At 41.2% G+C, this 25,955-nt stretch overlaps 1 protein-coding gene across 10 annotated transcripts in view; it reads right to left on the bottom strand.

Annotated features, from left to right (window-relative positions):
- Nucleotides 1–9,821: 9,821 nt before the first annotated feature.
- Nucleotides 9,822–25,955, bottom strand: part of MARK3 (microtubule affinity regulating kinase 3) — a 64,302-nt gene continuing 48,168 nt past the window's right edge. For 2 of the 10 annotated variants that reach the window (XM_050898503.1, XM_050898509.1), the window contains 3 exons: nt 21,809–22,066; nt 19,415–19,441; nt 9,822–12,325 (listed from right to left, as the gene is read on the bottom strand). In XM_050898503.1, the coding sequence (XP_050754460.1) occupies nt 11,980–12,325; nt 19,415–19,441; nt 21,809–22,066 (631 nt within the window). In that variant the 3' untranslated portion in view covers nt 9,822–11,979. Of the gene's footprint in view, nt 12,326–14,577; nt 14,623–19,414; nt 19,442–21,808; nt 22,067–22,792; nt 22,958–25,955 lie in introns of all 10 variants that reach the window. The other 8 variants (XM_050898504.1, XM_050898507.1, XM_050898508.1 and 5 more) reach the window with 6 other exon arrangements.

Here is a 25,955-nt window from a genome sequence, read left to right as displayed (position 1 = left end):
TCAAGCATATGATGGTCTAAACAAGAGCCATTGCTCAGGGTTTTTCTGGGTTGCTGCAGGCTAAGTGATTCACAAAACAGCTTGCTGCTTCCTTCAGCGGTGGTGGTGAGATGGTCACAGTTATCCACCCAGGGAGACTTCAGCATACATCCCCCAGCTCCCTCCCTGGGATGTGCACAGGACACCTCCGGTCCAGCTGACACAAGCGGCCATGCTTTGGCCATAGCCAGGGCTGTGAACAAGATGGACAGCCCTTTTCAGTGCCGCTTCAGATACGAGCTCCTTACAGCAAGGATCCAAGAGACTTTCTGGCTCCCCAGAGACATCACTGGCCAACCATCTGCCTGAGTCGACTGTGAATATTTATGACTTCCAGAGAGGACAGCAGCAAATAACCATGGGGTTGATGTATGGTGCCTCTTCCTAGTTCTTTGCTGAGCTGTATGACTATAATACAAGCTTGAAGGTCCTCCTGACAGTGTCCTTGGATGCTGTGAACCCCTTTCTCTTCCCTTCTCTAGGAGAGAAAATTTCAGCAAAGTTCTCACAACGCTGTGAAAAATTATCACTTTACTTTCCTGAGAAGAAAATTTGGGACCTTCTCAAACTACTCCACTTACATCTACCAACAGAGAGCTTTTGTTGTCCTACACGTCAGCCTACCCACACTCATCACGGCGGCCAGAAAGAGATCTAACTTGAGACTTGGGAAGTCTGACTCCTACTCTTCCTGCCTTGTGACAGACACTTGCACAAGCTGCATCACTCGCCGTGTGCGAGGCCAGGACCTTCCCTTCCTCTTTCACACAGGGGCTAGCCTGGCCCACGTGGAAGGTCCTTCTGAAGAACGGCCAGCAGAAGAGCATCCATCCAGCCAAAAGAGAAGTTGGTCTAGCAACTAGACAAGAAGCCAGAGCTAGGAAGTGTCCTGGCCCCAACCCAGCCTGGATTTCGGCCAGAAAAGAGAAATGAAACCAGCTGAGATAAGAAGAGGCTTTTTGCTATGATTAAGCAGCGGTTTGTCCTTCACCCTCCAGCTCGCCTCCATCCTGGGGCAGCACCCACCCCTGCCAGGCACGGCTGCTGCGCTATGGGGTAAGACAGCAGCAGACCAGGGTGCTTTTTTGTGGCAAACCATAACCAGAGAAGGATGCGTCAGTGGGTGATCTTATTTCTTCTGGGTACTCCCCCACACCTGCGAGGCCAGAGCCTTGCTGCGGGCAGGCAGTGGTGGTGGGCGCTGGTGACCATGCATTGGTTGTATGGGGATTGCCCCAGAGGGGTGCAGCATGAGGCGACCCCTGTTACAAGCACTAGACGGGGAGGAGGAACAAGTTACTGTCCCAAAAACTGACCCAATCCCATGCCTAGGAGGAGGGTGCTGAGGGAGGGAACTCCTGTTACTCCATTTTCAAATCCATTGATCTATTCTACCTACTTGAAAGCAGAATAGAAGCAGAGATCAGATCACTCCAGCCTTTCCTCTTCTGAACTCGGCTCCACTCCTGCTCAGTCTCCTGCTTCAGGAAATGGCCTAGTTAGGGACCCCATCACCCGCAAAGACAGATTTTAGTACCTTTTCCTGAATCTCAGCCCACTCTGGGATTTTCTGCGCAGCAGCTGGTGAGTGGGATTGCTGGCAGGCCTTTTTGTCTCTGATGGCATCAAGGCTGAGCAGGGCTGTGTTCTGGCTCCTACTGCATTTAACACCTCATTTCCTTTGCTGTCTGCCCCAGAAACATGGGGAAAGGAGGCTACGTGCCCTTTAGGCTCAACAACAAATTGTACACCACCACGCAAGGGCAGACAGCTTGCTGTGTTATGAACTGAAGAACTGGTTTGGGAGCTCAGATTTGCTGGTGACCGCATCCTCTTTGCGCGTATGCTGATTTCTAAATGGGTGCAAGCCCTTCATCAGAGCGCCAGAGAGCTGGCAGAGGGCCTCCTAAGCTGCACAAAGAGCATCTTTGCTGCAGAGGCTGCTCATGCCTCAGCCCTTTGCCCTTGCACCAGAAGCCAGGCTGGAGGGTGCTCTGCAGCCAGGGTGGGTGTCAGGCACCGCTCAGAGAAGAGGCTGAGAGAGGCAACCAGAAAATCCTCCTCTAGCACAGTCGGTTTGACATGGCCAGTATTGCATAAGAGGTCCTTGCCAGCATGACCCACATTTGGAGATGTCTCCAGCCATATACTTGACACATGGTAATTAAAGAAAGGGCAAGTTACAGCAATGAGTGTTGACTTTGCATGCTCAGTTCGCTGTAATCTTCAGAGCTGTCTCCTGCACTAGAGTAATTTCATTTGAAAGGACTGACTGGCAGTATTGTTTCCAAGACATTGCTGTGGACATGAAGAAGTGGAAACTCCTGGTTCTGCCCTGCCGGCAGGCTGCAGGGTGCTCGGGCTGGGCAGAGGACATGGTTTCAGGTATCCCAGCCCCAGCAAAGGGTTCAATAAAGATTTGGATGTCATACCAAAAGTACACACAAATTTGAGCAGATGTTGGTAAAAAGGTTTGAGCTGTTGGAAAAACAACATTGAACTCTTAACAGAGATGGACCAGCATCCCCTTACCCCTCCTTACTTCTCTCCCTGTATTCTGTGGGAAGCCACTTTCAAACTGAATCAGGGTCTCCCACCTCTCAGGCCATAGGGCTTCTGCAGGTTCAAGCTGTGTAGAAGTGGAACTCTCCAGAGCTCTGGTTGGAGCAGGCCAGTGTAGCTTAGACTTGCTAAGTAAGGGCAAGAAACTACCATTTTCTGTCTCCAGGCATATACTCCTTGCTCTAATAAGCTGCAAAGGTTGAGCACTGCTGGTTGCAGAGAAAGGAGAGCCCTAGCACAGTGTCCCACACAGTCTTTGGGTGAGAGGGAGGGGGGAAATCAGACCCTTTCAGAGGTCAGAATTTGGCCTCCAACCTCAGCAATGCCCTACCCACAGCCCTATCACCAGTGAGTTTAGCAGCACAAAACCCCATTTCTCTGCAACCAGCCGATACCACGGAAGAGGTGACTGCCACCACGCTCCACGCGTCCCCAGCTAGGACGCTTGCACGTGCCGTAAGTAATGATAAAAGGACACGTTACAGCAGTGAGCGTAACAGGTGCAATTACAATAACCACAAATTTCAATGCAATACCATGCTGATCCAGAGCTTTACTTCCAGGTTTTTGGTTTTCCATTTAGCAGCATGTCTATCTTTGGTTCAGTCCAAATTTAGGATTTGTTTTCATCCCCTGCCTTCCCTGAATTCAGCTGCTAAATCAATGAAACTCAGTGTTGCAGTGAAATGCTGAACGCTACTGCTTCCAAGACAGAGAACTGGGAAAAGGCATCATCCAAGCGACAAAACAAGGCGAGGATGAAACATTCTTTATTCTCACATGTTGCAGGAAAGAAGGGGAGGGTAAGGTAGAGGTAACACTAAGTTAACGAGAAATGCTGGATGCTGGTTAAATAAACAGCGTGTCTCCCCATAAACCTTGGCTCTCATCCCTCTGCTTTATTTTTATCTTTGACGAATGCTTTTGTCACTGCCTTTACTTTTACTGCTTTGCAAAGGTGGTTCCACATTTCCCCGCTTCTTCAGCGGAATTAGCCAGATATAAAATAGTCAGGAAAGAAATAATAATGTCTTACATCATGCAACACTCACCCTGGCAGACCAAGCTAATAATGTCAGCAATAAAAAGAAAATTGGAGAACAGCCTTTAGTATTTTAAGTTACCCAAGTCATTGGGTGCACAGACTAGAGCTGGGCTCCCGTTTGTGCACAGCAGAATCCATCCCTATTCCATCAGGATTCACCCTCAGCACAGCTCTGACCTGAGAAGTGACCTTTTAAGGAGAGCTGCCTCTTGATCGGCAGATCTGGTCCCTGCTGTGAACTGTCATGGTTTTTAGGCTAGTTTCCCAGAGAAACAAGCCTTACGTAGCCATGCACTGTGTGAGAGCGCCTGTGCTCGATCTGCCCTCCCTGTAGCTGCTGAACCTGCAAGCTAGCTTCAACCAGGGCCGGCGGATGAATCAGAGATAAACATCCCTGCAAGTCCCCTGAAAACAGAGCTCAGAGGAGGAACAGGCCTTTCCACGCAGCCCCTGCGAGCTGCAGCTTCACCCCCAAGAGCCGTTTGCACCAATGAACACAGTGTGAGACGATATGGGAAATGGTACGCTGAGCCCCAGCCACAAATCCACGTGAACCGGGGGGCACTTGAGGTGGTGCTCACCGAGCTCCTTGTCTGCCACCAGTAAGCTCCCACCATCTCTCCCTTTCACCTTGCAATACTCCTTTTAATGTCTCTCCTAAGCAGAACCAAAGGGCCATCGGGGAGAAAAATGGACGTGGTTCCCTACAGAAACATGGCCAGGACAAGCTTTTCCTCCTGCTTATGGAGGCCTCACAGTGAGAGCAGGCTGCTCCCTGAAGAGCCACAACAACAGGACAGCCCTGCCCCGTTCATTGGTACATAAAGCCCACACAGCTCCTCGCTGGGGCATTTTGTTGTCGTACATGTTGCCCACCACTGTGCAGGCCCTGCATGCATTACAGAATACACCTAATTCATTACAGAATACACCTAATTAAGTATGCATTCTGGTGAGGTGTTTGATTCCGTAACGAGAAGTCTGGAAAGCACCTAGGAACTGAAGTCATCCAGAAGAGATGACTCTCCTTCCTCCTCATCCTAGGGACTGCTCTAAATTCAACCATTCATTACAGCCTTGCACTTGAGCTAAACTATCTGCCAGGTCTGAAGAATCACTTCAGCAACTGAACACTGAGGAGATCCCTTTGCATTTGCCATGCTCTGCACCACAGACCAGCGTTGAGATGCTTCAGGGGGCCCTGGAGCACTTGTACTCTTTCCCCAGCTAGAAGAGCACTTACAGACCCGATCTGGAGAGATTCACAGAGCTCTGACACCACAGGAGACCTCAAAAAGGGACTGTCTCTTGAATCGAGACTTTAGCCTGAAGAAGCATTCAGCCAGAAGGGTTCAGCCAGGGCTCAACTCTGGAGATAAGGAGAAAGCAACAAGTTTTAGATGCCAGGGATAAAGAGGTTCATAAAAGGGTCAGTTAGATAAAACCACTAAAATATATATATTTGACCCAACAAATTTGCTCTGGTGGCTGCTCCCAGATAGGTGACGAGGAACAGAACTTCCCAACAGCAAAATTCTGGTTTTGCTGCTCCCACCGCACGGCCACGCACAAAGCGATGAGCACTGCGCACGCCGCTCGCTGTGAATCCCAACGCAACCAATGCTTTAGGGCATCGCCTCGGGAGGCACAGAAAAGGGCTCGGCGGCAGCAGCCGATGGGGTCTGGGACTGCAGGAAGGAGGGGACGAGTCGCAGGGCTCCTGCACAGAAAGAACACGGAGGAGCCTGAGATCGACCAAAATAAACAGCTTCTCCTTTTTCACTTGCCAAATCCAAACATCCCAATGATAAATATTAGTACCAGTCACTATTAATCCCCCAATGGCAAAATTTTGATTACAATAAAAGTGAAAGCTGCAGCAAAATATGTAATTTGAAAAAAATTCTGAGCAAATAAGGAAGTTTCACTTCTTGCCTATTTGAAGCACAAGTGACAATATTTCTCTGCAGGCATAGAAAATGCAAGGCATAAAGCTTTAGAGTTACTTAATACAGTGAAATACAAATGGCAAGTGATCCCAGATTATTTTAGAAAAGGCTGGCTGCAATTTACAGCCTTCATTAGGCTGATTACTAAAGGATGAACAACAAAATAGCTTCAGTAATTAAATTTATGAACAGGAAAACAAAGAGTCTTACTCTTTAAAAAGCTGGAAATGAATTTAAATATTCAATATTCCTTTTACCCTTCTCAGCAGAAAAACCTGCTGCCCGACACAGTCATTTTCTAGGAAAGGAGACAGAACAGGGCTTGACAAAGAAGTGGAAAAGAATTTTGCAGCCCTACAGGTTTTCTATGGCAAAGCTAAAGACCATTTAACTACACCTCAGCTCTGAAAGCAATAGAACATAATGGGAAGTTAGATGTAGCATTATGGTATTTTTCAACCTGAAAAATATGCAACTTCCGTCACCATCTTGTGGTGCATTTTTCCCTAATGCTTTTAACAATAAGTCAAAGTTGTCCGAGCGGATGGTAACACTGATAACCGATGTGAAATCGCCGCTCTGCATGGAGCAAGTGATCCTTGGAGCTCTTTTCTAAAAACATTCCAGATGAACACCAACCAGAGCGGTGTTTCTGCATTTGAGAGACATCCTGTGGCCACTGCAGACACTGCAACGTCCCTCTGCAGCTCGCCTTTCCTTGCAGAAGGGACCATCCATCCACCCATCCATCCACCCACCCACCACTCCACCCTGCCGGGCAGCCTCCAGCTTTTCAGCAGGCGCCCCACACCGCCAGCCCCTGCTCCTTTGGGCACCGAAGACAGAGGACAATTAAAACACATGCTTGCAAGTGTCTCCAAGCTCCTATCAGGCTGGCGTTTTTCCCATCTATGTGGAAACATGTGTGAAAGCACTTCATCTCATGCCTTTTGGCTGGGTAAGGCGGGGGGGAAATAATTCTGTGCTTAGAAAGACTTTGCTGTTTGTAGTTGGTTACAATGCTCACGCTGAGCTGAGGTCTTGGTAAGAGACACCTCCAGGCAAACAGGACTTTACCTCGAGACAGGCAAATGATTGAAAACCATGCGATTGTAACACCAGTAGCATTTTACTTTCCGATTTTGCATCCCCATGTTTTAACAGAATTATTTTCATGGTGAGATATTTCATTACCTTTTATTCACCTAATACATTCAGTGTGACCAGCAACTACAAGGAAACATGAACTGTACGAATATTTTGGTTTTATGCCCTGAATTTCATAAGGATATTATTAAATGATAACATAAGGGTATTAATGGGATGAGAACTGCAACATGTCTACGCCTTGAAATTCAATGCCGTGGTTCCCACAGCAACCATAACCATGGCCACTCTGCATGAATTTTACATCTGAGTCTCAGAACACACGGTTCCAAGTGTTCAACACACATAAGCAAAAAACAAGCAAAAGCGTTTTTTTCCCCTGTAATAAATATCTTACCTGCTAAGTCACAACCACTACAAGGTGTTAATGGCACCTGTAGGTGAAGATGAACTCCCAGCTGGCAATTAATGCCCTGAACATGGCTTCGGTGCACAGATACTTACAGGATTCATAGTGTTGGTATTGACACAGCTTCTCTTTTCAGTTGTTTCTGGAACAAGAGCTCACTGTTTGTACCAAAGGTTAAAGGTTAACCTCTTAGAAGGCTAAAAAAGACCAGTTAAGGGCCTTTCAAATACCATACTGTTGCAACTTCAGCAGCATTGGGTGAAGAGACTGCTCCTCCATGGTTTTGCTCATTTTATCCAGCCCCTTTGCTTGAAGGCAGTACCTGGTAGTACATTAAGAAGAGACCAGCAGAAACAGGAACATGAAAACCATCGAGTTATCTGAGCTTTTTTCTGCTCTTGTCAGAAGTAAGGAGCACACACATGGAGAACAATTACTGTATCTGTCTTGTGTTTCTTGGATTTCTCTAAGCATTTACTGCTGCTGTAATGCAGGACGCTGCTGGGCCTTTGGTATGAAGAAGTGTAACTTTTAAAAAATTCTCATTAATTGCACTAGGTTAAGCTTTTATCCAAAGCTTATGCCCCTTCCTGCTAGATAACAGTTCCTTCTCTGAAGCGATGGAGTAATGGTCAGTGGTGAAATCAATGAAACAATTCACTGCTATCGGAGGGAAAAATTCCAGTCAAAGGTGGAATTTTCACAACCACACTTCATCAGAATGTCACATCAGGGGTTTAACTGGCAGCACCAGTGACTTGTAATAACATGAACCTATCTTTACAGGAAAGCTCCAGGGTTTTTCTATGAAAACTTACAGAAATGAGATTGCATTGACAGTTGGAAATACGGGAAATTGCAAATCTACATGCTTAAAATTAAACGTTAATCTACAGTGGGATCAGCTTTCCAAAACTGTATTTAGTATTTCCTAAACATCTGCAATGTGAATTAGAAAACAAACATCTTACATTAGTGTGAACCCCCCCCTCCCCCCCCCAAATAGCAGAAATACCATCTACTACGAAGATTCTCTAAATATTTAACTCTTAGGCTACTAAGAAAAGACACGGTCTTGGATAGCTGATCACAGACTGCACAGCAAGAAACACCCAACCACCCCACCCTTGAAATACAAAGAACGACACTAGTCCGTAGGTGGCCTCTGCCCATAGCCAGCGAGGTACCTGAGCCCTTCAGGAACCAAAACCAGCATGACCAAGCGGGTTTTAATTCGAAGTGGCCATGTACATACTGCTGCTCCAGACCAGGGCTTAACAGAGAAAATGGTTCTCTGGGTTGGCTGCAGTTCTAATTAAATTGCAATCCACAACACGGTGTATGACACAGCAGCTGTGGGAAAAGACTCATTAAAAGCCTCTACACATTATCCCAATAGGCCCAGGTATATCTGAATTTTAACTGAATTGGAGAGATCTCTATTTAAATTCCAGATCTGCTACAATCTTTCCATATGACTAGAAGGACTCCTGAACCTCTGACTTCATTTCTTTAGCATAAACATGTGGATACTAATTTCAGATTATTTTTTTTTAATAATCTATCTTGAACAAAAAATGCTGCAATTAAAAAAATTTGGGATACAGTATCTCACTATATTTGATCTTGAAATTTCACTGTAATACAAGAGAAAAAGGTGAACCTTGCCCAAATCTGTACTAAAAATCTTTGAACCCACAAAGACGGGACCAGATGCTGTAGCTTGAATAGAAGTAGTATGCAAAACACTTAGAGCAGCAGGACTAGCTGTTCCTCTAACATACCCCTCTCTACTTCTCAACATGGTCGAGGACCTTAGACCTTGTAAAGAGGTCCAACAGAAGTGTTTTCGAAAGCCTAAGTACAGTGAAGGTTTGCATGAGAAAAAGTTTATCTGAACTTGTTTGTTCCTGCTCAGCATTTAGATTTTTTTTTTAATGTACGTATCTAAACACTTTTATTTAAAGCAGTCAAACCCTCGCAACCCAAACTCTTAACACATTTTTCCCTGCCAGACCCAGCAACCAAAAGACATCTTCAGAGTTGGATGACATGAGTTTTAGCAGTGCAAACCTTTAGTCACAAGCCCATTATAAACACCCCCCAACACACCATTCGGACCACACATTCCAGGACACCAGTCATGCCATTACATAAAACCACTTCTCAGTTGCTAGACACATCTCAAAATGCCTAGGCCTGCTGCCACCTCCTCACCACACACTGACCTCCAATTATTTTTAAAACTTGTCTCTTAAGGAGAGAAAAAACAGCTGTAGTTCTGCAGAGTCGTATCAGCAGCAGTGCTGATAAACCTACACAGATCCCCAAGGAATATGAACAAGTAAAAGGCCTGTGTTTGGGAAGAAGTTCGTCTTTGGTTTGGAGATCTGAACAAAGCAGTGTTCCTTTCCAGGCAACTCCTAGAGCCTTGAACAGCAAGCGTGCAGTATGATAAAGAAACAAGGGTAACTTTCTTGCAACTTGGTAATTTTACAAGGCATTTGGGAAGGAAGCTGTTAAAAATCTGTTTCCAATTAGAATAAGTAATTTTTTTTTTTTAATACCTCAAATACAGATTTACTCTGAAAGAACCTTTTGAGAACACTTTAAGAAAAATACTTAAGTACAAACTTTAAATATCCAAAGTATGATACTGGTGCACTTTTTAGAAACAATTACATACTTAACAGGTGAAGTAGGAAGAGAGTATTTCAGAAAACATTTAATATGAAACCTTTTGGAACGTCCATCGAATACAGATTTACATCATTTATCAGAACACTTTTTCAGTTCAGACAACAAAGTGCACTGCCAGGTGAAAAAAATACATTTGGAGGAGTGCTTAAAACGCAGGAAGTGAAAGGATAGGTGACCATTCACCTGAGAAAGTACAATGACTGCCCTGAAATGTCTTATTGCTATTACAAAACGGAGTCTTCATGGAAAAAACCATACTGAGCAGCACAGGCACGGGCAGAGCACTGAAAGCCAACTGAACTCCGGTAGCACCTGGAGTTCTCAAGCCATGGCATGATACAGAATATACAGAGAATAAAATGCAAATTCAGGAATATTTACTACATTTAACAACTACGATTACCCTTTAAACTAGCATAATCAATATCAATGCTTAGGGGGAAAGAGAGGGGAAGTCTGCTGCCTTCACAGACTACAGATCACAAGAACTAACTTGCAAAATACTAAGGATTTTGCATTTTCACCTTGGGTCAAATCTGAACTGTGTACTATGAGTAACTATTAGCTCACTGCAAATTTAAAATGCAAATTTAGGCTCCAGTTTAAAGCACATGTTAAGTACATGCTTAAGTGCTTCACTGAAATATAACCATAAAACATTAATACAAGAAGTCAAGTAGATAATGCAGGATATTATCTACAGAAGTCCTTGATGAAATAAACCGAGTATCAGTAGGAAACAATGCATGAAGAAATCTCTTCATTCTAGTTTGCAAAATCAAATCCGGCTCACCACAGTGATGGTTAAAAAGTGGGGACCATCCCAGATTAGCTTCACGTCCTACAGAAAGCTAGTTGGCCATCAGAGGAGTTCATCAAGGGCGGGTTTCCACACTGCACATTAGAAGAGCGACAGTGGACTCCCTCCGCAGCAGAAGCTAGGAGACACAACTGGCACAAAGCCATCAAAAGCAATACAACCAGAGCCAAGTGGAAGCACGCTGGAAGAGAGCTGCAAGGAAAAGTTTTAACTGCTACTGCCTATGGCTGTAGTTTAGCAAGGTGGATGTTACAACAGAGGAGATCAGTAGCCAATTTGATTCCCACTTTTGGGTTTCAATACTGTGCGCGCCCAGAACGCAAAGGACAGTACTGCCACATGTGCAGCAATACCTCAGAACGGCACTGACTCGGACGTGGCGACTTGCATCAAAATACGGTCGTTATTTGAAAGTCCTTTTGTGCTTTGTATCAGTCTGACCTAGTCTAACGTGGAGAACTTGGTCTGAAAGAAAAAGTCACTAGTCAGCATTTAGCACATCCTTTTAGACTGCCTCATTCTGTAGAGGAACGGTGGAACAACAGAAAAGTGTTCTTAGCTGCAATCAATACTCATAAGCCAAAAGGACAAAGATACAATTTTAGTAGTTTAGCAGAAGCAGAAGAATGGAAGCGTTTACCCAAATTTTAATGCACAAATCAACTACATTTTTAAAATTTGATTCAGACTTAAATAATAAATAGGTGGGCAAAATATAATGCAAGACTTACTCAGTAAAAGTGAATTTTTAATAATCTCATGAGATCTACTTAGAAAACAGGACTAATAATGTTCACAACCGTAAATCCAAACCCTTCACACACTTTTTTTTCTTAACACAGCAGTGAACTGTAAACCTGCATTTACTGGTTATCGCTTCAGTTATTTTAAATATTAACTCAAGTGTTTCCTCCTTGGCCATTTCAATTTTTAGCACCAAAATTAGCCCAAAAAGAGGTACTGGTACAGCTCGATGTCGTAAATGAATTGTTTACATATAATACTTTATATATTATACACACATACTGTACATTCACACGTCCACACAAACAGGAGGCATATTTAAATGAATATATTCTGTGTTTCAATTTGTTGTCAAAGACTTAGGAGCAATGGAAATAAAGCAGAAGGGGTAATATTTTACATAGTAGGCAACTTTAATGCTGTAGTGCACTTATAAAAAAAGTCCAACTCTCCCTCCCAGCTCAGCAGCTTTTTTTCTTTTTTTAATATCACTATTCAGAAGGATGCAGAAGTTATTGCCTAAATGTTATTCTATACATTTCCATTGGAATTCTCAAAAACACTTGAAATTGCTAACTAATTTACAACTTAACTATTTTTCTTGTTACAGCTTTAACTCATTGGCAATTTTGGAAGCAATGTTTTTAAAAGCTATGGATGTTCCCGATATCCGCTTAAAGCGAACTCCATTCAGGGACAGTCTTGGCAGTTTACACACCTCCATCTCCCACTGTACAAGGTTTTCCGCATGCCCATCTCCATGGACACAGAAAAGCAAGAAACGCTCTCTTTGTTCATAGTCACAATTATTGGCATCCAGGACCTTTCGTATTTCCCTCATCATGTCATTGGGATCCATGGAGCTGGTGGTTTTCATGCTCCAGGTAAAACGCAGCGACCGAGGCTTGGCTTCCTTGTTCTCATCCTTCTGATCCACAGCTACATTGCGGCTGAAAGACAGGAATTTATGAGTTAGCAGGGCCAGCTACCTTCTCTGCGTTTCATGTTAGTGAAGCAAACTAACACTCAATGCACGCTACCGGTATTAGAACAGCACCTAGAGGCTCCGGCTGCGAGTAATGCCCCGCTTTCCTAGCTGCTGTACAAACACACAGTCAAGGTAAAGCATTAGCTGTTGGGGCTGAAACGAAGGTGTGGTACGACAGGTGACACAACTGGAAGTCACTGGAGTCAGGAGCACGAGGGAAATGACTTTGCGAAGGCAGAACTACATGCATCACCTACGACTCGATTTTACGGCAGGTTCTGCTCAAACCCCTATTCTCGGGCCACATGGACAGCTGAAATGCCAGCTCTGTGCTAGAAGTTTCTGGAACATTCAAATACCGGCAACTTGTGACAAAAGGGTGCTCAGCCCAGGTCGTGGGAGTGCCAGTCCATGGGAGGCGCCCACTCATATGGAATGGGAATGAGCCCGTGCAGAAAGATCCTGGGGGTTCCTCTGCACCTCCTCCTGAGCAGCAGGATGGACACCAAGCACTGGGAGGGCCCATGGAGTCCCACAGTAGTTAGCTGCTAGCAGGACAAAGGACAACAGGACCGGGGGACCTTGCCAGGGGTCACCCACCTACTACCCCAGGGCCAACATGTGCCACCCAGTTCTGGGCTGGTTCAGTTTCACTCTGGCCTCCCTGCACTGGTAAGTGTTTGAGATGATCACTAGAGACCCATCACGCTGTAGGCTACTGGGGTTACCTTCAACAGGGAGGAAATACTTCATCTCTAAGTTGGTCAGTAATTTCTTTAATACCAACAACTGATGGAGTTAAAGTGATGAAATCTTTTGCTGCTACAAGCTATGCAGCTAAGTGCTTTTGAGGCTGAAATGCAGGAAGGAGAGTTGGAAGTCACTATTAGACACCTCCTCAACGTTGTTAGTAAAGATGGCAAGTAAGAGGGTTACTATTACTGTCACAGTTTTAAGAGATAAAGCACAAAATATTGAGGTTGCATTTCCCAAGTCTGCAACTTTTTTTTTTTTTTTAATTAAAAAAGCTTTTCCTTTGGTAAGGATAAATAAAGTTATACAGGACAAAGAAAAGAAACGTTCCAGAAATTTCTAGTTTGCGATGGTTCTTCTACTTCAATTAAAATCAGTGGTCACGCAGCTAAAGAATAAGGAACTACATTTGGACCTCCATGGAAAAAATATCACAGATTTGCTTTATGAATATTTGCACGCTGTCAGTCGCCTCTTCAAATTTACTTGTCCTCAGGAAAAGAGACTTAAATATATTGACGGTCATGCTTAAGTATTTTCTGAAAATACCGAACCTAACTGACCCCAAACCATGCAGTTTAGGTCTCATGTTGAGCTTCAAAGTTCAATTTGCAATATTAAGTCAAGCTGATCTTCAAAATAGTTGGCAATGAATTTCTAGTTACACAAGGCTTTTGTTCTACCACCATTAAGCAGGCAATTATGAAGAAGTTAAATAAAAAGTGATAGCAAGGTCAAAACTAAATAAATACATTTCTCAAAGATAACCTATTTCATAATTTTACCTTCTATTAGAAAGGCTTCCAGTAACTGCGAGAGTCATAGGATTATGCCGTCAAATCCAGCTACGGGATTTCCCAGATGTTATAAAATTCAGCAAGCAAATTAAAGAGTACTTTGTTTTAACTTTAAGGTTTTAATTTAATAAGGCTGTAAGGGGGCAGGGGGAACACCAACTTTTATTCAGTGCTCATTTTATTTTTGAAAGCTTTTTCTACTTGAAAACAGCTGGCAGAACCAGCACAAGTTTGATAATTTCTAGTATTTTTTGATATGCAGATTTTGGAAGAAGAGTATAACATGAAAAACATTGTTTAACTATGTGATTTTGGAGATGAGAAGTATCTTATCACCCTTCAGTGGTTATCCCACACGTTTGCAGCCTCCCTAGAGACCACTTACCTACACATCTACAAGACAACAGCAAATTATAACGACTAAAATGCAAAAAAAAAAAAACCAACAACCACACAAGGGAAAAGGCAACAGGAAAGATGAAAGTTTAGAATCGAGTCAGTTAGTGCTTTAATAGCTGTTTTGCAGACAGAAATGCTTCTTTGTTTAGTTTCAAAGCCTTACACGAAACAAAAGCTGCTGCCTGAAGCCACTATGCCACATAATCAAGGGGAGAAAGGTTCAAACTCACCTAAGTAACATTTTAAACAAAAATTTTACCCTCACCTTGAGCCCTCAAATCTCCCGTTCCTCTCATATTCAGTCGGGAGCCTCATTGAAAAGAATGCAGAAGCAAAAGGAAGTGGGAAAGAGAAGACAAATCTTACACTACAATATACAATATCTGAGTAGTTCCTAAAAGATACTGCAATCATACCAAAGGTGTGTTAAAATACAAAGCAACAAAGATGTAAAGAACTTCATAGGTTAGACCAAATTCAGAATATAACATACTGTCAAACCAAATGGAAGTCTATAAACTACAGTTTTTAAAAAGGCCATAACTGATTTTTACAATGTATGTTTATATATATTAATACTGTAGAACTCACTGAATGAAGTTGAACTAAAAGCAGAAAATGTGAAACTAAAGTTACAAAGCATATTGAAGTTATTGTATTTAGTAAGTACCTCCTAAAAGAGAAATAACTCCCAATTATTTTTCAGCTAATGATATTTAAGTGTTTTATCTGGGAATACAATATATATTTGAAAAAATACCCTATTTACAGACAAGTCTGGTCACCCTGTGTGTTTGCGTGCACATCAGATCTGAGGTATTAGGAACAATATCAATTACGTTCACGCAAACGAACAAGATGCATATACATTTTAACAAAAGTTTAGAGGTAAATCCAAGATTTCTCAAGCTGTGGTAACTCCATCCTATTAATTCCCACACTGACGCATCTTCCACATCCAAGAGTAAGCTTAAAATTTCTGTCTTCTTGCATCGCTTAAAGCTACATTGCTGATCACTACCATTTTTTAAAAGCCCAGTATCAAGCAGAATTAACAGGAAAATCATCTTCCTCTAGCTTCCCATTATTGCAGTACTATGGTTCAACATCTCAGCATTAATTCTGCTTGCAGGGAATCTGCCTTTATAAGGCTCTTATCAAGACTACTTTAAGCTAGTACATGGCTTCACTGAATAACGTAAATTATTAAAGCAGTTTGGTTGACAGGTGTCTAGGGACAGGAATGTAAGACAGGAAGCTTATTTTTTGATGCACAGCGGTATTTATATCAGGGTGTGTGGGGTGTTACAAGGCTTAATTTCCTCCTTTCCCTCCTTTTGAGGGTTGCGGTGAGGGAACAGGCTTGTAAGATGACTCTGTGCAGTCTCTGTCACGAGTGAACAGACACTGTGCTAGCACTGCGAGGAGCATGGTGGCAGCACTCGCTGTATAGGCTATGGAGCCTGCTCCTTGTTCAAAATTCATACTGCTGCTGCAACAGAAACCCAATTAAGAAAGTGGTAAGTCACTCAGCTATGAACTGCTTGTCACAACAGCATCTGATCAGAACCCTGCTCTCTGAGGTACTGCACAGCACATGGTATGACGGGGTCTTTGCTAGGAAACGTTTGCCATTGACTAATGAACAACTGTCACAAGCAAAAAGGATAAGGAAGATAATGAGAAGATAACAACTGACAAGTCCTCAACTAATTCTAGTGCTTCAAAGTGGGTTTTTAATGGTAGTTATCTTCATGAGATATCATGCTACTTATCTATGGTAGATATAGGAGAAGGTGGAAAAAGATTTTTAAGCTCTGCATATACAGTCCATGAACTCATCCCTTTATGACAACTCTGTAAGACTGAGAAGGGGGTAGGTGGGAAGGGAGAAACCATCACGTGTACCAACTGAACAAATCTACACCTTTCAGATGACCTGAGAAAGGCTTGTTTTATGGGGCAAAACAAGCAACAAGTTTGAAGACACTGCTCAGTTGAGAAACTGAGAGTACTTGAACTTTAAAGAGCCTACTGTGTTCCTACGAAGTGGAAGATGACAGCTTTGTTAAGAGCTGCAAGTATTTATGGATTTTTGGTTTTTTGTGTTGGTTTTTTTTTTGTTTTTTTTTTTTTTTTGAAACTTGCCAAAGGTTGTAGAAAACAGGAGCATAACCAGTCTCCCCAACAACAAATAGCCTTACTGTTACTGGAATCTGTCCAGAAAAGTCTGAGAGGAAAAATCCCTAATGATGTTCTTAGACCCTTTTTAGGTTGAAATTAAGCCAAACTGTTCAGTTTTTAAACCACTATACTCTAAATCTAAGAAAGGTCATTATTTACAAAATACCTGCCGCTTTGAAATAATAAACAGTCTTTCATGGAAGCCTCTCGGAAAATTCTTACTTTGTTCAGTTTTTCCATGCATCAGTGTTCCATTCATTTAGCACGAGAAACTGCATTCGGTGACACGCACCCTCAAATATGAGCCATCATGCCAAGCTTTGGAGAGCTGCGCCAGTCTCTCTAGATCCTCCTTCCTTCATGAAGGACAAGGTTATGGTCCAGTTCTACAGCCCAGCACTGGTGCTTCGGGTACAGTCACGTACTGTACTGCCAGTATTGTTTCGGTGGGTCTGCAAGTCAGATGCAGCCCTGAGGCCTCCTCACTGCTAATACAATCGTCACTTCTGCAGGAACCGCAAATTGCTAGTTTATGCTCTAAATTTTCTGCTTTTGCTTGTATTTTTACATAAATTATTTTTATGGACCAAGACACTCCTTGGTCTTGAGAATGGACCAAATATATAGGAAAGTTATGTTCTCATTTGTCATGCAATGCCTACACACTATCTCCTTTATGGTTTGTGAAAGGCTTTCAAAAATAAGAATGTTTCCATACATCTGTCCTGAGTTATGCTGTGTTTTCTGTTCTTTACATCTTTGTACACTCAGTGTTAAAAATCCAAATAAACACAAAGAAAACTGTCTAAAAAGATACGGAAAAACAGCAAGAAGTGCACGACGCTAAAATAAGATCAATATATGGAAACGGAGAAAAGATGCTGTAATAAAATCCAGAACACAGAAAGTGATTTTTGCTGTCAGAAAAAGAGTCAGACTTCCACAATATGCAGATTGGCAAGGACAGTGCATGGTACAAGAGATATATACATATTTTATACCTCTGTGTACCGAGTACAATATTAGAACTCAGTAGTTCAAAAAGGAGTAACTGATTAGCTACTTTTGTTCAGCTCCCTAGAATGATATTGCAGTACTAAATATACGTGCTATTGGGTTACAGTAGTTCTTTCAGTATCAAAGACAGTGAGCTTAGGTAAGATTCACAGCATATAAAGCAAGAAAAAATTGCCAAAATCCCCAACATTTTCAATTTAATTTTATACCTACATACAGATCAGGTATGGAGGGACACCACGCACACTTAAAACAGAATTTAAACAGCACACTCTGGTCCTGTGTAGGTGGTGTAAGACTCTGCAAATCTCTTACTCAAAAGACACATTCATGGAAGCCGTAGCAGCTATTTCCACAATAGTCTAAGATTCCTGGCCTCAAGTCAAAGGAAAGTTTTTAAAAATGAGTAAAAAATTACCTTTTTTAAGTCTCAAATTTGAACAGTAACCTTCTAGTTTAAAAGTGTACTCATATTAGCATTTTCCATCTTTCTTCAGAGCAGCAGTGTAACAAACTTATATGCATCCAGTTCTGGAGGTTGCACAGATCACAATCCTCTGTTTTAAAAGCAATGTGACTACAGAGAGACAAAAGCTCCCTCTTACAAAGTGGTATGCACCCCACAGCTCATGATGCATGCTGGGTTAAAACTATTGTTGCTGCTCAGTTGCATCTGTATGCTGTGTTGGATGGTTTCTTTCCTTAACTAACAGTTGGTGCATGTTCCTTTTCTCACGTTAGCTGTGACAATGCCAGCCAACCCGACCAACATCAGTTCTAAACACAGTCATGTTTGGAAGAGCTCTGATTATTATTACCATGGCATGGAATTTACTCCTTTAATTGGGTAGGGTACCTTTAGACTTGGACTGTACATAATAAACCCAAATTTATGCAGCAATTTACATATCTCAGGTCTCCCTGATCTAAGTATTTCCTTGAAATGGTCTGACAAACTTCAAATTACAGTCACATGCATAGCCTTGCATTTTGAAAGTTAAAACAGATGTCTGGTTTTCAGTCTCCCTATTTTTGATCAGTAGTTGGAAACTGAAAGTATCACCCTTTAAGAAGCTCCAAGATATGATACAACTAAACAGAGTATTACAAAATTCTACTGGAAAATTTACCTGCGGATCAAAATTGTATAACCAACTTTCATGAGTCATAATGGATTAACAAGATATATAGCAGCTTGATTCATTCCCAAATTGTAAAACTAAATTCAATCCTTTGGGCTTGAAATGTGAATCAAGACTTCCGAGCTTTTCCCTTTTGTTAATAAATTTGCATAGATGTTATACTTTTTGTTTATAACTGAAGTGCTCTATTTGCACTTCAGCTGCAATTCTCTTCAACAAATACATCCCATTTTAAAATAAATACACAGCCATTGCATCTTCGTTCAATCTTCCATACAAAACTGTTATTCACAACCACGTTCAGTTTGCTTTCTATTTTATCAACTGCAGAAAATACTTCAAACTGATTTTTTTTTAATAAAATATCATAAAACAAAGAGAGAATGTACATTTAGCATCACTTACCTTTATTTGCTTGTAACCTTATGTTTTGTTTATACTTTCATCATTGTTATCAAACACCTCATTCTTCAAACATAAGCATGCTAAGTGTATTAGTACAGAGAACAGAATTACTTTGGTACTACCAACTCTATCAAAGAAAGAAGAATTCACAAGGCATGCTTAGCATCTTGTTATACAGGTGCCACAGATTCTTAAGTATCATCATGAGTTAATGGATTTATTTTATGCTTTCCTCTCGAGAAAGAAGTATTTAGTTCTCAGCAGAAAGTTTAGTTTTCAGAAAACCAAGGCTAGAAAGCCATATCTGTTGTTAATTGCAGGAGCCACTTTTTTTTAAATATAAATAAATCCTACCTTTTGATAAACCTGAATGACATGTTTCTAAAAGAAATTAAGCCAAAATAATAATTAACAAAAAGTTTTGTACAAAATAAATTGAAAAAGCCATTTAGAGTGAAACATGCAAAAAGATCTCATTTAAAATGCACAATGAAATTACACTTCAATACATTCTGAGATTAGGCAGATGATCTAGGGTCTGAAGAGCCAAACTCTTAGCACTGCTATTTCCAAACTTAATTTTTCTGGGAAATATGCCACCAGTAGTTATGAATTAAAATACGTACTGGTGTCAAAACACTTTAAAACTCATAATCTGCAAGGTCACATAAAAATGTTTGGATTTTCTTCATGTATTTCAAATAGAAAGCAAAAATCAGTAACTCTACTATAATTAGATCTTGAGCATCTTCAGAGTTAGGTTTCTTACATCCTTCATAACATTAGGTCAGCCAGGTTGTGCCAAAAACTGCCTTAAATATTTAGTTACTTCAGTGGCAGAAGCTGTAACAATTGCCTACACCAGAACATAAGCAGTTCATAATCAAAAGGATTCTGATTCCCCATAGAGAATGCCAGAATAAATTAACAGGTTTTAAGGGTTTTTTAATTTATTTAAAGAGAAGAAACATAACCATGTCCTTTGATGGCACTATCCACCTCCTTAGTAGTTTGTTCAGTACCTAGTATAACAGAGCCCCAACTGTAAGAGGTCCTCCAAGTGCAAACTTAACCATCTGTAACAGTGCTATTGTGTTACAACTGCATGTTATTTAATCAAGTCCAGATGGAATTTAAACTATTGTCAGAAGCAGTGGGGAAAAGCTTCAAGAAAGCCACACTGCACTGCAAAAGTTGAAACTCGGAGGTAATGATAGAAGTTTGAATGCTGCCTAAACAACTGTGAAAAGCTTGCACGTTCACAGTTTGAGCGTCCACATTTGGAACGTCGGATGGAAAATTAAGTAAGGATATTACAAACAAAAGTACAGAAAGAAAGATGTGCCAAAAGGATGTGTCTGATTAAGACTTCACTTGACAAAAAGCAGATGACTTAATTCTTAAAAAAAAATTTTCAAATTAATCTTTTCTCTCTCTCTCAATAGAAAAGGGGGGTGGGGAGGGCGAGAATTTCATACAGCACAGTATTTCCCAGGGAAGTGTTAGCTGGCAGGGAGCTGAGCAGGGTAAAACATTTACCAAAGGCTAGGCTGTCACATTGTCATTTTTCACAGAAACAACTTCTACATTTTTAAAGAAATTCACTCTCTAAATTGAAATCAGCCAGTTGTGAAAAACTGGAGTTTGGCTTAGCATTATTTTGTAGGAATGGGAGACTATAAAGAAGATGCTGAGAGGGAGGCATGTATAGTCACAGAACAGACAGGAAGGAAATGGCTTGGTGCTGATGTCATATAAGCCTAAAACAAAAGCAAGCAGGTCAAGATCAGAATGATATATTCCAAAAAATGTCACATGACGAGGAGGGTACAAAAGCATGGATATTATCTTAAGGCAAAGATAAACAAACCCTCACTTCTGCGAACACAAGTTGTGGATATCAGAGTGGTCTGAAGTATGTGGTATGTGAACAGACAGGTTTTAAATATAGAAGGAAAATAGGTGGTTTTCAATTTTAGGGTTTGTAGGAACTAATTTAAATCATACATGGATTTGAAACTAGAAGTCCAATTAGAATAAAAACTGTTAGTGCAGGAACAACACCTGCTTAAGCTAGGCTTTGGCTAGACCAACATACCTGCACACCAAAGCCAGAATCTGCACATGAACTAAAGGTCAAAATAGGAGTAAGTTTTTCAAGGTTTGACCAGACTCCTGCCTAGACTGAAACTATAGTACTGCCATTATTTTAAGATGACCTATGCTAGCACTACCGCCAAAAGAAGCTTTTGTCTCCTGCCCCTACCCTTTCACCTGTGGTATTTCTATTCGTGTGTTGCCAGCAAGGTTATTCTGGAAACACTGATAGCCTAAGTGATTAGGAAACACAACCTGAGCTTCTAACACTACATTAAATATCAAGACTGGGATCCTAGTTTATGCCATCTACTGATAGACCATGCAGTCAGAGTGAGCAGCTTTTGAACTGAGCTGAAAAGTTTCAGCTCTGCAGCATTTGTACCTCAGACAGGAGGATGAAGAGCACAGAAGAAATAGCACAGACCAAACTGTCTCACTTTTTATCCCATTTGATTCAACTGCTAAAAACAAATGGCTTCTGTAACCGAAAAGAACTATGAAGAAATCATAAGCCAGTGAATTTAAATTGCAGAAATTGTCAAGCCTTTAATCAGAGAATGTGGACAAAACCACCTAAGCAATGAACTACTAGGTATTTCTGCTACTGGATAAAAAGGAAACGTTGCATTACCGTTTTAAGAGGCTTACCTTCTTGTTAGTTTTGAAGTTAGTTTACTAAATAGATTAGTGGAACCCCTGGTTCGAGTCTGTGAGAGTGGTGTTGCTTCATGGGACAGACTGGGGGAGGCTGGTGGTCCGTTGTAGGTAGCAGTACGTCGCTCTCTGAGCTGGCCATGGAAAGTGCTCCGACTAGCCGTTCCTCTGGGGAAACGAATACGATCAGGTGTGGTTGCACTGCTAATGCTGTGAGTTGAAGCAACAGGAGTTCTTTGATCGGGAATAGTGCTAGAGCAGAAAACAAACAAACAAAAATGCTAGAACTTCTTTACAGAAGCACTATGGTTCTGCAGGAAACACAAAACACTACGTTCTACAGTAAAGCATAAGCAGACACTTTTATATAGGCCAGGGCTGGAAGTATCAACATTATCACAGCACTGTATGGAATCAAAACTTGTAAGAAGTTAGGATTAAAAGGCTGCCGAAACAGAAACCTACATAGGCAGAAAAATGCAACAGGAGTATCCTGGAAAAGACCAGATAAACTAGGCATACAATGTTACACTGAGACAACTGATAAAAGAATAGATGAGTAAAGTTTTCCCCCAGGAAAGAGAAGCAATAGGTAACTTTAGTGTCTCTCCCTCCACATTCTATACATCTTTGAAAATCTTGCTAATTTGAAAGTATCCTACACAAAATTCTCTACAAGTGAACTGCTCCAAGTAGTGAAGTCCTTCAGGATACACAGTTAAAGTCTCCCACAAATTTTGACAATAGGGAATGTCCAATACTCCTAACACTAGGAAAAAAATTAAGGTTCATTATTGCAGGATTATGTCACAGACAGCCTGACACACCACAAGACAAATGTAAACAAGACTAAAAAAAATGAGGAAACACACATCTTGTGGGCAATATATACTAGAACAATCTAGGACTAAAATTCCACAGCACAAAGTTAAGAAGCAGTGGGTATAAGTTAGTTTCACAACGATTTCAGGTTCTTACATAGGCCTGAAGTTATCTGCGCCATTGTCTATTGGAGGCAACATCATCTTCGTGTGCACAGAGGCTGACATGGACATCGACTTCTGATGTCGCAGCCGAACACTGGAGAAGGATGTAGTACAAACTGAAGAAGGGCTAGCTGCGTAAGCGAACATTTCTGTCAGGCTGTGAGAGGGTTTGGGTTCAGGCAGAGGCAGAAAGAAGAGCATGATGGACCAACAACAAACTACTGCATAGAAAAAAAGCAAACTTTTCCTTCTATTAACTGATTTATCAAAGAACACGAACTCTAACAGCTCTCTTCTATGTAAACAGCAGTAACTACCCTACACTCCCCTTAAAAAGCATCCTTACTATAGCACTTGCATCTATGAAGTGATCATTCTCTTACCATTAGCATTAATTTGTGGTGATACCCTCCTTGACGTACAGAACCTGAATAACTCAGTGTTCTGTGCCAAAGCACTAGTATAAAGCACTGATGTAACTCGTATTGGTCTTAACATTAAAAAATGCATTAAAAAACCCACCAACTGCACTTTCCAAAAGACTGATGATAGCTCCATTACTGCAGTGAAATATTTTGTTTTCTGAATGTATCCACGTTAAAAGAAATCAGTGTAAGTTGGGCAAGCTGTCACATCTCAATCTACATCTGATAACTGAGGGACTTCAAAGGCGCAATCGAAAACAACAATATCATGATCTTTAACAAGTCCAGAGAGGCCCTAACAAAAAGGCTACTATTAATCAACCTGTACATGCAGGAGGCAATGAATAATGCTTGGCGTTCTCTGAAGAAAGAGGTATGACTGTTGAAGAGCATCTCATATTGCTTGGCCATGAATCTTAAATTCTCCAAATTACCATTCAGGCTTTGAAGGAAGGTATACAGTGCTGTCTTCGCAGAATGGCCAGTAAGCTGCGAGCTGTATAGTATGTTAAAAACAGGAGCATGGAATCTTTTTCTTTCTTTGGGCCAAAATACTCTTTGCAGCCTTCACACTATCTAAGTAATGGTAAGGATGGGAGAAAACTGAGAGGCCACGAGATGTATTGGGCCTTTCATGCTACAACACCGTATGCCATTCATCTTAAGTTTGTCTTAAAAGGCAACTGTAATTCAGAAATATTGTTCGAGGTTAAGAAATCAGTAATTGTCAGTGACAGTTTCATGACACTGCATGTTCACTTCCAAGTTACTTCATGGTTACACATACTGAAATCCAAGTCCTGTTATCTCATTCTGGTATGTCAGACTTTGAGAAGGAGAATGCTAGTCCAGCTACAAGTATCAGCTGACCCACTTCTCCGGCTTAGCTCCCAAAGCACTAGTAGAAAACACCTCACAGCTCAGACATCAGAACTGCTGGCTAAAATGGTTAGCAAAATCTACTTCTTTTTGTTTTGTTTTTAACTTTTCAGAACCTGGAAAACTTCATTTGAGTCATGCATGCATCTCCCTACAATGCTGAATCCAGCAGGATGCCAACTACAGGCACTACTACAATGAAGCCTGCAACACAGCCCAGCTTTTACATCACCCCAGTGTATTAAGACATTGTAAGGAAATGAACATTCATCTCAAAAGCAATACCTGAAGTCAAGTAATCCCCAAATAATTGGTCACTAGCCTCTCAAGCACTTCTAGCTCCTTTCCTCTCAATTTGTTGCAAAAGAAAGGAGAACGAATCTAGTTTTAAAATACATTAGACTCCAGTTTTATTTAGTCACCTGCCTCCAAAGATGTGATAGCTAAATGTATCAATAAGGTACCAGAGCACATATTAAAGCATTTTTCTCTCTTCCTCTGAAGCTTTCCTTGGATTACTAGCCTGGGAACACAGAAACAGCGAGCTAAGATTCACCAATTAGTGCCAAGGCTTATTAAAAATCTGAGGCTGTTGTAAATCATTTGTAACACAAATGATTTAAAGCAATTGCCTATCATTATGAAGAGTGTTTCACGAGTCCCCAAGTGCGTTAATTAATGCTCAGGCTTTGGAGGAAAGCCAACAGAGTCATCTCCAGCAGAACGCCTGTGTCAGCCACACAATGTGTTAAAATATGGATGTGAGACTTAAAAACTCTTTTGCTTCTACCAGTCTGGCATGGGGTCTTCAAGACTACTTTCTCCAACATCAAGTCCACTAGCTGACTATCGATTCTTCCAAGTTTCCATACCTTCAGAAATAGTGCCTTCTCAGAATTCAATGTGCAAGATAAAAATAGAACAAGCAACATTTTAACACTTTCTCTACAGAAAGAATGGAGACTTCAAATGTGCACATCTTGCCTCTTAAGGCAAGTCTCCCAAGTTTTCACTGGGTCACAGTCAGTATCTGACTGGCTATGGAAAATCTAAAATCCAATCTGTAACAAATCATTTATAGTAATTATTCCTACCTTTAACATTTGCCACCAACAGACATTTCAAAAGCACAGAAAGCATTTTTAACAAAACCTTGGATTTATACAAAGCCCAGGTTCTACTTCAGATCTTGCTTCACAGAAGAAAAACCATTACAAGTTTCTAAAGTTGCTTTCTGCCAAGTTGAGAGTACAATAATATTAGAGATACTACAGAAACACCTGAAGGCAGGCAGAATTCATTCTGAAGAGCCAGTCCTATCAATAGCCATGTTGATTTAGCCTGCATTAAAGGACCCTGCATTTCACGTGATCAGTCAAGCCTTTGCCCAGTCAGAGCAACAAAACATATTCAGACATAAATTCTGAATTCTGCGCCAAATCACAGTAATTCTGAAACTGTGCCAAAATGAATGTGCAGTTTAGTGTTGAAGTGTTTCAGACAATGAGAAGTCTCCAATTGTAAAACAATTAGCAATGCATTCTCATTATCTTTTCTCATTTTAACCCTCTATAAAGAGTAACAAAAGTAGTAATCAAAAATACATGATAAAAGCTATAAAGATTTTCTTTTTTCCTAACAGTTAAAATATAAATTTCAAACATTTCAACGTTTCAAATGACCCAAAATGGGCTAAAGTTTGCAGGATAAGCAAATCATGTTTGGATACCATATTGACAATAAAAGGTAAATTGTATAAGGATAACCAATTATGGATATAAAATAGAATTAATATAGTTGCCAAGTACTACTCAATGTTAACTTTGAGCTTAATGCCCATACGTGACAAAC

Source organism: Gymnogyps californianus, chromosome 5, assembly GCF_018139145.2.
Source record: "Gymnogyps californianus isolate 813 chromosome 5, ASM1813914v2, whole genome shotgun sequence".
Classification (NCBI taxonomy): domain Eukaryota; kingdom Metazoa; phylum Chordata; class Aves; order Accipitriformes; family Cathartidae; genus Gymnogyps; species Gymnogyps californianus.
The sequence above is the reverse complement of the archived record's forward strand: the minus strand, read 5'-3'. Positions and strand labels throughout refer to the sequence as shown.